This window comes from Salpingoeca rosetta, assembly GCF_000188695.1.
Source record: "Salpingoeca rosetta unplaced genomic scaffold supercont1.14, whole genome shotgun sequence".
NCBI lineage: Eukaryota > Choanoflagellata > Craspedida > Salpingoecidae > Salpingoeca > Salpingoeca rosetta.
This window is the reverse complement of record NW_004754920.1, coordinates 891,521-904,621: the sequence shown is the minus strand read 5'-3', so window position 1 is coordinate 904,621 and position 13,101 is coordinate 891,521. Positions and strand designations below refer to the sequence as shown.

The 13,101-nt window shown below is 54.6% G+C and overlaps 3 protein-coding genes across 3 annotated transcripts in view; 1 reads left to right on the top strand and 2 right to left on the bottom strand.

Annotated features, from left to right (window-relative positions):
* Positions 1 to 29: 29 nt before the first annotated feature.
* On the bottom strand, positions 30 to 3,478 carry PTSG_06293 (uncharacterized protein). The gene is made up of 8 exons (XM_004993127.1): positions 3,228 to 3,478; positions 2,797 to 3,020; positions 2,529 to 2,614; positions 2,036 to 2,268; positions 1,527 to 1,741; positions 1,189 to 1,275; positions 827 to 1,018; positions 30 to 535 (listed from the first exon to the last, which is right to left on the bottom strand). The coding sequence occupies exons 1-8, from the start codon at positions 3,427 to 3,429 to the stop codon at positions 248 to 250; spliced, it is 1,527 nt and encodes a 508-aa protein (XP_004993184.1). The 5' UTR covers positions 3,430 to 3,478; the 3' UTR covers positions 30 to 247.
* A 64-nt stretch (positions 3,479 to 3,542) lies between these two features.
* On the top strand, positions 3,543 to 7,206 carry PTSG_06292 (uncharacterized protein; the record flags this gene model as incomplete). Its single annotated transcript, XM_004993126.1, has 12 exons — positions 3,543 to 3,717; positions 3,934 to 4,029; positions 4,205 to 4,239; positions 4,374 to 4,481; positions 4,651 to 4,749; positions 5,276 to 5,386; positions 5,600 to 5,749; positions 5,941 to 5,996; positions 6,179 to 6,272; positions 6,487 to 6,636; positions 6,853 to 6,913; positions 7,145 to 7,206. The coding sequence occupies exons 1-12, from the start codon at positions 3,621 to 3,623 to the stop codon at positions 7,204 to 7,206; spliced, it is 1,119 nt and encodes a 372-aa protein (XP_004993183.1). The 5' UTR covers positions 3,543 to 3,620.
* Positions 7,207 to 7,406: 200 nt separating this feature from the next.
* Positions 7,407 to 13,101, bottom strand: part of PTSG_06291 (uncharacterized protein) — a gene marked incomplete at its 5' end in the record, with an annotated part of 6,787 nt that continues 1,092 nt past the window's right edge. Inside the window, 15 exons of the mRNA XM_004993125.1 lie at positions 7,407 to 7,768; positions 7,938 to 8,043; positions 8,289 to 8,361; positions 8,583 to 8,699; positions 8,881 to 8,994; positions 9,210 to 9,284; positions 9,506 to 9,584; positions 9,755 to 9,918; positions 10,311 to 10,418; positions 10,633 to 10,705; positions 10,900 to 10,994; positions 11,189 to 11,299; positions 11,546 to 11,644; positions 11,929 to 12,052; positions 12,250 to 12,858. Coding sequence (XP_004993182.1) covers positions 7,684 to 7,768; positions 7,938 to 8,043; positions 8,289 to 8,361; positions 8,583 to 8,699; positions 8,881 to 8,994; positions 9,210 to 9,284; positions 9,506 to 9,584; positions 9,755 to 9,918; positions 10,311 to 10,418; positions 10,633 to 10,705; positions 10,900 to 10,994; positions 11,189 to 11,299; positions 11,546 to 11,644; positions 11,929 to 12,052; positions 12,250 to 12,858 — 2,032 coding nt within the window. The 3' untranslated portion in view covers positions 7,407 to 7,683. The remainder of the gene's footprint in view (positions 7,769 to 7,937; positions 8,044 to 8,288; positions 8,362 to 8,582; positions 8,700 to 8,880; positions 8,995 to 9,209; positions 9,285 to 9,505; positions 9,585 to 9,754; positions 9,919 to 10,310; positions 10,419 to 10,632; positions 10,706 to 10,899; positions 10,995 to 11,188; positions 11,300 to 11,545; positions 11,645 to 11,928; positions 12,053 to 12,249; positions 12,859 to 13,101) is intronic.

Genomic DNA, 13,101 nt, shown 5'->3' with positions numbered 1-13,101 from the left:
ACGAACACACACACACACACACACACACACACACACACACACACACACACACACAGCACACGCATGCTCCACACCGCACAGCAAGCTACCATACAAAACGCGCAGGAAAGGCGTTGCAAGTCCGCCGATAAGCCCGCAACAAACGTGATCCACCATCACATACAACTACTTGAGACGGTTCGGTGGTAGAGAAGACACACCACACCACCGCCAGCGACACAAACCGCCGCAAGACGAGGGAGCGACCTCACGGCAGCTGCTCAATGGTGTCAAAGAGGTTGGTCATGGACACGGCGCCGGCGTGGTGGTGGGGCGGGTGCCACGTGGTGGAGTTGCTCCAGTCGCCCATGATGACATCGTCAAAGACCTTGGCCACGGCCGGGTCGTCGATGCGCACGTTGAAGTCGCGGTTGACGCTCTGCCAGCCGGGCTCGCCGTACGGCGGGTACGCGCCGTCGCCGCCAGGGAAGTCCGAGGGGCTCCAGTTGCCCGTCGAAAACGACACGCGCGTGCCGTCCGCAATCCAGAACTTTTGCTGCACAGGCGGTTGGTTGGTGGTAGTAATGGGTTGGTGGTGGTTGAATGAAGGAGACGAGGAGGGAGGGCGTGAGGGAGCGAGCGATGACGGTGCTGTTCTGACGCGTGACGGAGGGTGGCATCACACAGAGGCGGAACCATGCGTGTGCACATGACACACTCAACGCACAAACACATACGAATACACACACGCACAAACACATCACACACGCACATACGAATACACACACATACACATCACACACACACACACACATTCCCCTCCCCCCCCCCCTTATTTGCTACGCACGTGGTTGTACATGTAGAAGCCAAACTGCCAGGCGCGGTGGATGACGAGCCCCTTTGCCTGGAGCTTCTCAAAGCACTCGCTGGCCTTCTGCTGGTCGCCGCTGCCGTAAATCTCGCTGGAGACGAGCATGGTGATGTTGACGCCGCGCTTGTGCGCATCCAGCAGCCAGTCGCACAGCCGGTCGTCCGTCACCTGCGGCAATTTGGGGGGGGGGGGATGATCAGGGGTGGTGGTGGTGGTGAGAGAAGGAGTCAGTCGAGTAGCAGTAGAACAGTGTACATACAACTGACACGCCAGTTCCACAACACAGAGTCACAGTTGCAGAGAGACAGCCACAGACACACAAAGAACACAAAGCACACCTGGTAGATGTAGAGCTTGAAGGAGTGCTTGACGGCTTGGAGATCAGACATGAGCGCCTTGTACGAGAAGTCGGGGGACGTCCACAGCTGCAGCGGGCAGAAGAGGGGGCGGGGTGTTGGGGATTGGGGCAAGGGAGTGAGCACTGGGGTACGAGGCCAAAACTGGGAGCAGTTGTCAATTCAAGCAGCCAGCAAGTAGCCACACACACACACACACACACACACACACACACACACACACACACACACACACACACACACCACACCACAACACAACACAACACAACACAACACAACACAACACACACATACACACAGAGGCACACGTACGCACAGACCTTGAATGGGGCATTGATGGGGATGGGCTTTGGCTTTGGGGAGACGTAGGGGCGGTCTGGGCCAGAGGGGATGTCAAAGTCGCGGTGCGCCGGGTTGGTGATGATGGCCATATCCGAGGCCGAGTACGAGTTGGTCACGTTGTACGGGCGCGTCGCTTCCCAGTCCCGCTCATACACCGCCGTCAGGAAATCAATCACAAGCGCCATGTCCTTGCCTGGTGTTGAGGAGGGAGGCGGGCAGGGTGGTGGATGGATGGTGGTTAAACGTGAGGTGAGGTGAGGTGAGGTGAGGTGGGGTGGGGTGAGGTGAGGTGAGGTGAGGGAACAGGCGGGTTGACGGGCATGGAGGAGGGGGTTGTTATTGTTGGTTCGTTTGAGGGCAAAAGAGGGGCAGCAGGAGAGCTAACTAGATAAACTCAAGTACACACACACATACACACAAGCACACACAAGTACACACACACACAACCACAAAAACAAATCCTAGCACGGGGCGTGCTTACCAGTACCTTCGATGTTTGCGCCGGCCTCGCGGTTCTTCATGTAGGAGCTGCGGCTCCAGTTGACGGAGGAGATGGACGCCGCGTTGCTGTCCCGCATCATGAACTTGGAGTGGGTGAAGGTCGTCGACGTGTACATGCCAACCTTCACGCCGTTGAGCGAGAGGAAGTCAAAGGGCGCAATCTTGCCCTCGCACGTCACATCACCAAAGTCGTTGGTGATGATGCGGATGGACACGCCCCTGACGAGACAACGCAGGAGGAAATCAGCCATGGCAAAAGGGAGCAAGCAAGCATGAAGGGCGAGTATGGGGAGCAAGCAAGGGGTGGAAGGCTCAAGAAAGGCAGCCCACGTTCGTGCAGCATGAAACAAGACAGACACAGACAGACGGACACACGGACACCAAGAGAGACAACCACCCCCAACACACACACACACACACACACACACACACACACACACACACACACACACACACACACACACACATCTCGCGCCCACCTGTGCGCGGCGTTGAGGATGGCCTGGAAGACGGGGAACTTCTCACCGCTGCAGGTGGACACCTTGCAGCCAACACAGGGCGATCCCTGCACAAGACAACAGCAAGACAACAGCAAGACAACAGCAAGATGACGGCAAGGCGATGAGCATTGCACAACAGCAACGCAGCAAACACACACACACACACACACACACAGGGAAGCATGTGACTTTGCTCAAGCACCAAGAACTAAGGCCTTGCGCCACACCCAGGAAAAATCAAACGTACGCTCGAGCAGTGGCTCCAGCTGGAGAAGCTTGGCGTGATGATGTCGAGCGTCTTGCTGGCCTTGCTGATAAAGTCCACGATGGTGTCCACCGAGTGATCTGGGCTGAAGAACGGGGTGATGGTGAGATCCGCAGACGACAGCTCCAGCGGCTTGAACTGGGCGTGGTACGTCTTGGTCTGGTGGTCATACGACGGATCAGAGGGCGGAGACGGTGGTGCAGTGCCTGCACGCGGATCATTGAAAAAAAAATAATACAAGAGACAAGGGTTAGATGCTTCAGTGTGGCGTTGAAGCGGCGAGCAGTGCACGGCAACACCGTGACTTGCGGAGAACAGTCCTACAACAAGCAAGCAATCTGTGTTTTGTTTGTGTGTGTGGTTGTGTGTGGTTGTGTGTGTGGTTGTGTGTGGTCTGTTCTCTTCTGACATACCATTGCAGGCGCAGCCTGGGGGCTGATGGCACGTGTTTGAGTCCGAAATGCACGAGTCCCCACACGCCTTTGAGCCATCGCTGCAGTACTTGCAGCAGGACGGATCAGCAGCAGCCGCAGCCATCACCGTCACCGCAGCAGCAGCGGCGGCCACGATGACAGCCAGGACCACAGCCACCTTCTTTCCTCCAACAACAAGCATGGCGCTGTTCCACAAGCAACAAGAAGGAGAGGAGGGAAAACAAACAACCGGTGGATAAATGATTGGTGTCTTCACGTGTTTTTCGGCTACTACTTCACAGTGCATTTTTTTGTGCTGTGTTGTTTGTTTGCTGCTGGGGTTGGCGACAGCGACACACGAAAAAAGGGGAATCAACGCAGACGGCGTTGAAGATGGTGATGATGTGGGAGCACGCTCGCTCCTTCCTGCTCGGCGCACTGGCCGTCGTCCTGCTGCAGAAGGCAGTCTACATCCTCTCCCCACAAATCGGTGAGGCTTGGAAAGAGGAGGGGGGAGGGCGAGGGAGGGGCAAGAGGGAGGGGCAGAGAGGGAGGAGCAGAGGGAGGTAGAAAGGACCGGGGGTGGGAGGAGAGTGTGCTCTCGTCGTGTTCGGTGAGCGACGCCAGTCCATGCCACCCAGCACGCACGATCTCGCGTCAGCTCACATTCGTGTGCTCTTGCAACGTGCGTGTGACGTGCATGCAGGCCAACCAGATGTTCCAATCCGACGGAGCCGAGATGAAGATGGCAGTGATGATCCCTCCACCTACAGCGTGATTATTGTTGGAGCTGGCGCAGCAGGTATGCTTGGCACGCGCGTGTGGTGCTGTGTTGTGTGGTGTTGTGTGGTGTGCTGTGTTGCGCGCCTGCCGCTTACTCACTGACTTACTCACTCTCCCTCTCTGCCCTGTTCATGTATTTGCCCGCCCTAACCGACACACACCTTCCATCACTACGCACCACTGTTCATCTGCAGGGCTTTCTCTGGCTGGACGTTTGGAGCGCGCTGGCGTGAGTGTTGGTGGTTTTCCTGTCGAAATATTGTGCTGGATGGTTTGAGCAATGTGCATGTACTGCACGCGCTTGTGTTATATCAGCAGCTGTGCATGTTCACTCACGCGTGCATGTGTGAGTGTGGCTATTAGATCTCCTATGTAGTGTTTGAGAAGGACGAGCCTGGCTCTGCGTGGGAGAACCGCTACGATCGCCTCCACCTCCACACCGTCCGCGGCATCTCCGAACTTCCATACTGGGTGTGTGCCTGCGTGCATGCGCGTGTGCTGTCTCATGTGCGGCATGTGTTTTTTTTTTCGGTTGCATCTGCGTGCTGTCTTGTTGTCTACCGCTGCCACCATGCTCTACTGCCTTCCCCCACTGTACCCTTGCCATTGCGCCAGCTCACGTGCGGCGCCCCAATCACAGCGGTTTCCGGACTGGACCCCAACTTTCGTGTCGCGCAGCTTTCTTGCAAAGTATTACCGCGCCTACGCTGCTTTCCACAACGTCAAGACACACACAGAGGTGAGAGATGCTGTCTGCGCGCCTGCAGGTGTCGGAATGCGCACATACATACATGTGCGTGGGTGCGTGTGTGTGTCCATGTGTATTTGTGCGATGTTGTGTCGACTGCATCTCACAGGGCACGCCCGCCCCAACTCCTCGCAGGTGACGACGACGACGTTTGACGAGTCCAAAGAAACATGGACGGTCGAAACGAAGGCGGCAGATGGCAGCGTGCGCACATACACATCCAACGTGCTGGCGGTGTGCACTGGCCAGGAGTCTCAGCCGAATGTGCCGCACTTCAAGGGCGAGGCCTCATTTCCTGGTCGCCTCCTCCACTCGCAGGTCCGCTGCTGTGACCAACGGCATGGTTGATGTGCATGCGTGCATGTACAAAGTGCCGGAGTGAATGCGTCCATGTGTTCACATGTGCGTGCACGTTTCGGTTGAAGTCGGTATTATCCCACATCCTCTCACTTGTTCCCTGACCACAACCACAACCACCACCACCACCACCACGACTACCGCCACCACCGCGACCCAGGAGTACACGAGCGGCAAAGAGTTTGAGGGCAAGCGTGTGCTGGTTGTTGGATTTGGCAACTCCGGATCTGAGATGGCACTTGATCTCTGGGAATGGGGCGCACAGCCGACGGTGAGATTGGCGTTGAAGTGCTGAAGGCGAGAGGGGTGTGGAGGACAGATGAGGTGCTGGTGGTGTTATTGATGCAGTGAAGAGGTGGTGGAGTGGATGCAGGACAGCTGTCAGGAACGTTGACTCACGCACATGCGCATTCATTCACACACACACACACACACACACACACACACACACACACACACACACACACACACACACCTCACACAGGTGCTGGTGCGGTCACCCATCCACATGCTGCCGCGCTCGTTGACGCGCGTGTTTGGACACATGTACGACGTGATGCGTCCGCTGCCACCGTGGGTGCACGACAGCGGCCGCGACCTCATCTACAGCCTCGTCTGGGGCGACCTCACGCCGGTATGTGTTGTATGTTGTGTGTTGTGTGTTGTGTGTGTGCGTGTGTGTGTGCGTGTGTGTGTGTGTGTGTGTGTGTGTGTGTGTGTGTGTGTGTGTGTGTGTGTGTGTGTGTGTTTATGATGATGCGGGCAGCTTGGCTCATGTGTTTGTGGCGCGCTCTTTCTCTTGTTTACCCAACACAACGAATGCAGTACAACATCTCCCTGAAGAAGACCGGTTTCGTGACCGACATTGTCGTTCACCACAAGTGCGTGCCCACCGCGCCTGCATCGTGTTGACTGCTTCGCTTGGTGCGGTGTTGACGCGCTGTTGAACATGCCAGCACGTGCACTCAACGGGTCAAGCTCATCTCCACAGTTTCACACAGTTTCACACAGTTTCACACACCTCCCTGCCATGCCACTCCATTCACACCGTGTGTTCGTGCAGGGCGCCTGTGCAAGACATTGGTACGATGGCGCTGATCAAGAAGGGCGAAATTGCTGTCATCAAACACGAGATTGACCACATTGACGGAAACACGGTGCGGTCTTGCCGCGTTTGTGACCATGTGCCTGTTTTGCAGTGTTGTAGGTGCTTGTTATTTGAGTCCTTGATGTGTGCACATGTGAAGCAAACACACACACACACACACACACACACACACACACACACACACACACACACACACACAATGCCAATGCACAATGCACACACGCGCGCAGCCTCCTCTCACATCTGCTGCAACCTCGCGACAGGTGCACTTCGCGGACGGCAGCACAGGGACATTTGACCACATCCTGCTGGCAACCGGTTTCAAGCACAACACGGGCCCGTATTCCAGGTTCCTTCCGTCAGATGTCGTGGCGCAGCTGCCAAACGAACACAACGTCGTCTCCAGTGGCCAGGTGCTGTGACATGTGCGTGTGTGTGTGTGTGCGTGCGTGTGTGTGTGTGTGTGTGTGTGTGTGTGTGTGTGTGTGTGCGCGTGCGTGTGCCAACGGCTTCAGGTTTGCACTGCACATCGTGCACATACAGACACGCATGTGCAAGCACAGATCATTCCCTGGCAGAACGCCACCAATGCTCATTCACACCTGCGACGGGCACTGTCTCGTGTGCAGGAGGTTCCACATCAGAAGCGGTTGTACATGCTCGGCTTCAACGACTACATGGGCAGGCTCGGTAGGTCGTGCCGTATTGCTTACAAGCAAACAAATGAGGTGATTTGGTTCGCATTGCTTGGGTTAGTTACACTGCGTTGTGTGCCTCGAATCGTGCACTCACATGTAAATTGTGCGCGTGCATGTGCATATGCGTGTGTGTGTGTGTGTGTGTGTGTGTGTGTGTGTGTGTGTGTGTGTGTGTGTGCGTGTGTGCGTGTGTGTGTGTGTGTGTGGGCGCTCACATCTGCAGCTGAAATCAACCGGGAGTCTGCACATATCGTGAAAGACATTGTTGCGAAGAAGTACGTGTAACGCAAGTGTTGTTGTTGTTGTTGTTGTTGTTGTTGTTGTTGTTGTTGTTGTTGTTGTTGTTGTTGTTGTTGTTGTTGTTGTTGTTGTTGTTGTTGTTGTTGTTGTGCTTAGGCGCTCGCTTGTACTGCCAGATCGTTTGTGTGCGTGTGTGTGCAATAAAGCAGTTTGTACTCAGCAGAACAAAGCAAAAAAAAAAAAAAGCCAGGTGTCGAGGGAAATGAAAGCAGCGGGGAACACGAATGTGATGACAGAAAATCGTGTGTCTATGTACAGCAGCGAGGACACACAGACAATGGCAGATGGTGGATGCTGTTCAGAAGAAGGGGCAGATAGTTTGAGCACAAACATTGTAAAACAAAACACAGAGTGCACAAAGAGTGCATGCGGGCATAGTTGTGTTCGTGAAACGACAGTGGTTAGACATTGCTGATGCATTGCAACATCAGAGTGACGTGAACCACTCATTTCATTTCACAGTCAATCGCATTCGCCAGGCTCCCCCTCAGCATCCTTGAACACAGAGTTGAACGTCGACTTGACATATGCAACATAGTTCTTCAGCCTGTCACGTCACAAAGCGAATTCATTATGACGGGGGGAGTGGGCGTGAGCAAGTGAATGACACAGGCGCCACCAGCATCACGAGCCAGCAAAATAAAATAAAATAAAAAACAATTCATGCAAGCGCCCCTGTCCCCTTCCTCCTCCCCCAAAACGCACGCGTGGCTTACGTTCGCTTCTCTGTGTTGGCGTAGTCGAGCTTTTCGCGCAGCGCAAGAGACTCGGCAGCAGCCTTGCGCTGCGCATCCAACTTGGCCTGTTCAGTCGCTTGGAGCGCTGAGCGTAAATATACATATACATACACATATACACACACATACACGCACACAGATGCAATGGTCGAAAGAGGTGCAAGGTACAAACGTTAGTGTGACAGACAAGATACACCGCCAGAGAGAAGCTCCTTTCTTGCTGTCATGATGCACGCACTCAGACACACACACACACACACACACACACACACACACACACACACACACACACACACACACACACACACAACTCTCTTCCCCACAACGCACCGTCCTTCGTGGCCTTAAGCTCGGCCTCGAGGGCAGCAATGCGCTCATTCAAGCGCTGCTGTTGCTGTCGTGCCTGATGCAATTTAAGTTGCAGAAACAGCGAATAATGGGGTGAATGCCAAGCGCAAGGGCAATATTGTACTGGCACACCTGTCTTGTTGTGGACATGCATACAAACACAACAACGCGTCGCACACACTGTTTCCACACATTCACGCACCGACACACACACACACACACATTCACAACATGCCAATTTCTCCATACACAAGACATGCAAAAACGACAGCACACCTCCTCGGTCTGTTGTCCTGTTGTCCTGAGGTGTTCGCTGCGGGCGGTGTTGAGATCGCGCTCAAGCGATGTCGCCCGCTCACGTGCTTCGCTCACGTCTCTCTCCAGCGACTCAACCTGGTGCACCACAACATTGCATAACGACAACGCCAGGACATCAAGTTGATCAACGAAAGCGATAACAGTGTTGGTTGGGCAAGGCAGTGATGGTTCACAGTGGCACGAGCCAAGGGCAAACACATATGAATGTACGTGCGTGCGTGTGTGTGTGTGTCGTGTGTGGTGTGTACGCTCATACCTGCAGTTCCAGGCGCTGTGTTGTGCCCTCGAGAGAGGAGATTTGCTTTCGCTGATTCTCTGACGTCTCCTGCAAAGATTCGATGCGCTGCTGGGTCGTTTCGAGATCCCGGCGCTGAAGAGAAGATGGACAATGGCAGGGAGTAATTTGGGGGTGAGGGCGGACGATACATATGTGGCTAGTGGAGGGTGAAGAGTTGGCAGTGCAGGCGGTCAGATGCTTCGGTGGCAAGGCGGAGTGAAAATCATTCGTAGCGTCTCATGGCAAACATCAGCCGAGATGAATTCGAACAACACAACGACACCAGGCGACAGGTGCAGGGCACGCACCAGGGCGTCGCGCTGATGCGTGGTGTCACGCAATTCTTCCTTTGTTTTCTGCTCGCTTTCTTGCGTTGCGGCCAGCTGGCCAGGCCGTGTAGGAAGAGGGAGGAAGGGAAGTGTGCATGAATGCGTGCGTGAGTGCGTGTGTTTGTGAGTGCATGGGTCAGAGAGTGGGGATACAAACACAATGCATCAGCAGACAAGGATGAACAATGCAGGCAACCCAAGCTCAAAGCAACAGCACCTTCACAGACACACATGACAACACAATCGCTTGTACTTTCATGCCTGCTTTCAATCACCTGATCTCTGATGTTATCGATCATTTCGTTTGCGCGCCTGAGTGCTGAGTCCTTGATGTCGCCTTGCTCTGACAGCATGCTGCACACGACGCACCATACAAGAATGAGTAACAGGCATGCAATGTCGAGTTGTACCATGACTTTCGCAAGAAGGCAAACGTGCACCTCGTTGCTCTGCTCTGCGTGAAGCTCATGCCAGTCCAACACCTCGCAACCAATTATCACTGTTTGTGAACACGATGCACTCACTTTCGTCGCGTCTCTGCCAGCTCTTCTGCAGTTGCAAGTTTGCTCTTGAGTGTCGCAATCTGCGTGCGTGCAGCGTCGAGTTTGTGGTTCAGATCGGCCACTGTCTCCTCTGTTGCCGCTGTTGTTGTGTTCAAGCGATCCTCCAACGCGCTCAGGTCCGCACCCTGACATGTGCACAGAGAATGTGTGAGTGTGTGAGTGTGTGAGTGTGTGAGTGTGTGTGTGTGTGTGTGTGTGTGTGTGTGTGTGTGTGTGTGGGAGTGTGTGTGTGTGTGTGTGGGAGTGTGTGTGTGTGTGTGTGTGTGGGAGTGTGTGTGTGGGAGTGTGAGGGAGTGCGTGTGTGTGTGTGTGTGAGCAAGCAATTTTGCACGCGCGACTTTTAGTTGTGGTTATGGCTTGCGTGTATGTGTGAGAGTGTGACTGTCGCGCGTGGTTACATTGCAGTTGTGTTTGTGCTTGTGTTTGTGATTACACTTGTGTGTTTCTGAATGAGTCGCGCCCTTGTATGTTGTGGTGTTGCGAACAGCAATGGATGATCAGGTTGAGCAACACTTACGCGTGCATGAAGCTGCTGTGTCAGCGAGTCGCGTTCGCGCTCGCCCTCATCCAGCTTCTCCTCCAGCTGCTGTCGCCTCTGCGCTTCTGCGTCACGATCACGCACCGCCTACACGACCATATGTGTGCGTGCACGCGCGCGTGTGTGCATGGTGGGCATGTCATGGGTGAGGGAGATTGCAGTGTCAGCACACGACATCAACATATGTCATCGTGGCGAACCAACAAAACCATGTGTGTGAGGATAACCCTCGCGCGCGAACATACACACACACACACACAGGGTGTTATCTCCTTTCCTGAGTCAACACAGCCTTGCTTACCAGCTCAAAGTTGTTCTGTGCAACGTCCAAGTCCTGCCGAACTTGCTGCAGGACAGACTCACACTGCCGCAGCCTGCGCACAAACAAAGTAAGTGCGTGAGAGAGTGAATCTCTCTCTCTCTCTCTCTCTCTCTCTCTCTCTCTCTCTCTCTCTCTCTCTCTCTCTCTCTCTCTCTGTGGGTGTGTGTTGAGGGTGATGACAGATTAACAACAACAATCACTGATATTGTTTCGGTCACCGTGACCAGTGCCAAACATTCAACGTACCGTTTTTTCGTCTCCTTGTGTGCACGCTTCATCGCGGCCTTTTCGCCCGCCGCGCGTGCTTCCAAGTCGCTCACCGCTTGCTGGAAATCCCGCATCTAAACCGCAAACAGTTGCACGCAAGCACGGTCACGCGTCAATCCACGCTTTGTAGTTGTGTGGTTGTATGTGCGAATACACGCACGGGTTGATGCTTGCGGAGCCTCAGAACACACACCCAGCAGCAGCAGTAGCAGTCACAACACGCGCACGCACGCGCGCAACACCCACGCGTGTGCGTCGTTGAATTTACCGCATTGGAGGAATAGGACTGCGTTGCACGCACGCGCGCCAGTTCCTCTTCAAGCCGCAGACATTCGCGCGATTTCTCCTTCAGCTTCTTGTCGGCCTTTGCTTTGGATTCCTGTCGCATGAAATGAAGAAAGCACGCGTTAAGCAACGTTATGGTGGGCATCTCATGTTTGAACGCGTGTGTGCATGTGTGTATGTGTATGTGTGTGTTGTGTTATGTGTGTGTGTGCATGTGTGCATGTGTGCGTGCTTTGTATGTGTGTGTGTGTGTCACATGCAGCACGTACACACCCACACACATGCACGAACTCACAGATACATGCACGCACATTCTCATGCAACGTGTGCAAAGACTGACCCTGAGCGACGTCTTGATGTCCTCAAATGCGCGTTGCAGCTCGGACGTGTGCTCGACTTGGTTTTCCAGCGCGGCCTTCTCAGCTTCCCGTCGCTGCAGCTAAAGCAATGAAGGTTTGATTGAAGTGTGTGCATGCGTGTTGACATTCATGTGCGGGGTGGCGTGAGCTCTACGTGATACAAATACAAACGACACCACAACATAACGCACTTGGCACAACCTTGCTTGCTCTCGCACACACACGCACGCGCGCACAACTCTCACGTTCGCAGCCACAAGCACACTTTCACATGCACCCAAACACGCAAATACACCACACTTTTCACACCAACAGACATACACAGACACGTGTGCACACCAGGTGCACTGCCAACACGCCGCACCTTCTCTTGAAGGCGCTTGTTGGCGCGCTCCATCAAATCAAGCTTCTTGAAGATGATATCACGTTCGCGCGCAACCACGGGGTCACGCGGTGCTGTTGACGGCGACAACAGGCGGCGCAGTGCTCTGGTGTGGTTGGCACGTCGAGGGATTGAATGGATTGGGCGGGTTAGCGCCAAGATTAGCAGGTTGTGTCTGTGACCAACACGGAACACACAAACGCAAAACATGAAAGCGAAACAGCAAAATAGAGCAATGGAAGCAGCCGCAGTGACGCAAGGTAAACCCATCACATGCACACACACACACATGCGTGTGCGCACCTGTTTGCGTCCTCAAAGTCGTCAACCTGCTCCATCATTGTCCGGCCAGCATCATCACCACGACCAGCGCGACCGCCACCGCTACCAGCACGTGCTGCGGTGGGATGAGTCGAAGCCGACGACGCTCCGTACTTGCCGCGTGCTTCGTTGTAAGGCGCGCGCTGAAATCGCCTCTCGTAATCGGTCGTACGGCCCTGATCAGCGGTGTTGTCGTTTCCAAAGCCATCGCCGTCATCGTCATAGGCGTTCTCGTCAAACACGTCACCATGCATGCCGCGTGCATAGCGCGTGTCACCGTATCTTCCTTGGCCTGCACCCTTATCTCGCCCACGACCACCAGCACGGCGACCACCACGGCGCCCTTGCTCTGCCTCGGAGTCTGGCTTGTAGTGGAAGTGCACGTGTTTGTCCCGCTTGCCACTGCGCTTGCTTCGACCACCGCTGCCGCGCCCAGCATCAGGCGATGGCGCCTGTCCACCCCCTTCTGACGAGGAGGAGGAGGAGGAGAGGTCGAGGACGCGGTTGTCGTTGTTGTTGCCGTCAACATAAAAGTGGTGGTGTTGGTGCTTGGCCTGCCGACGCAGCTCTTTCGCACGCACCCGGTCCGCCCTGTGTGTGTTTGTGTGTGTGTGTGTGTGTGTGTGTGTGTGTGTGTGTGTGTGTGTGTGTGTGTGTGTGTGTGTGTGTGTGTGTGTGTGTGTGTGTGTGTGTGCAGATGTTGCTGCTGTTGTTTGTTTGGAGGTCGTGAGATGCTCGCGTCTGTAGCAAACAACCCTCTGGTGTAGCCTATCTAGAGGCTTCTCATGGAAGATTAATCTGCATCGGGCACCCACCCTCGCTTGTCAAAACATT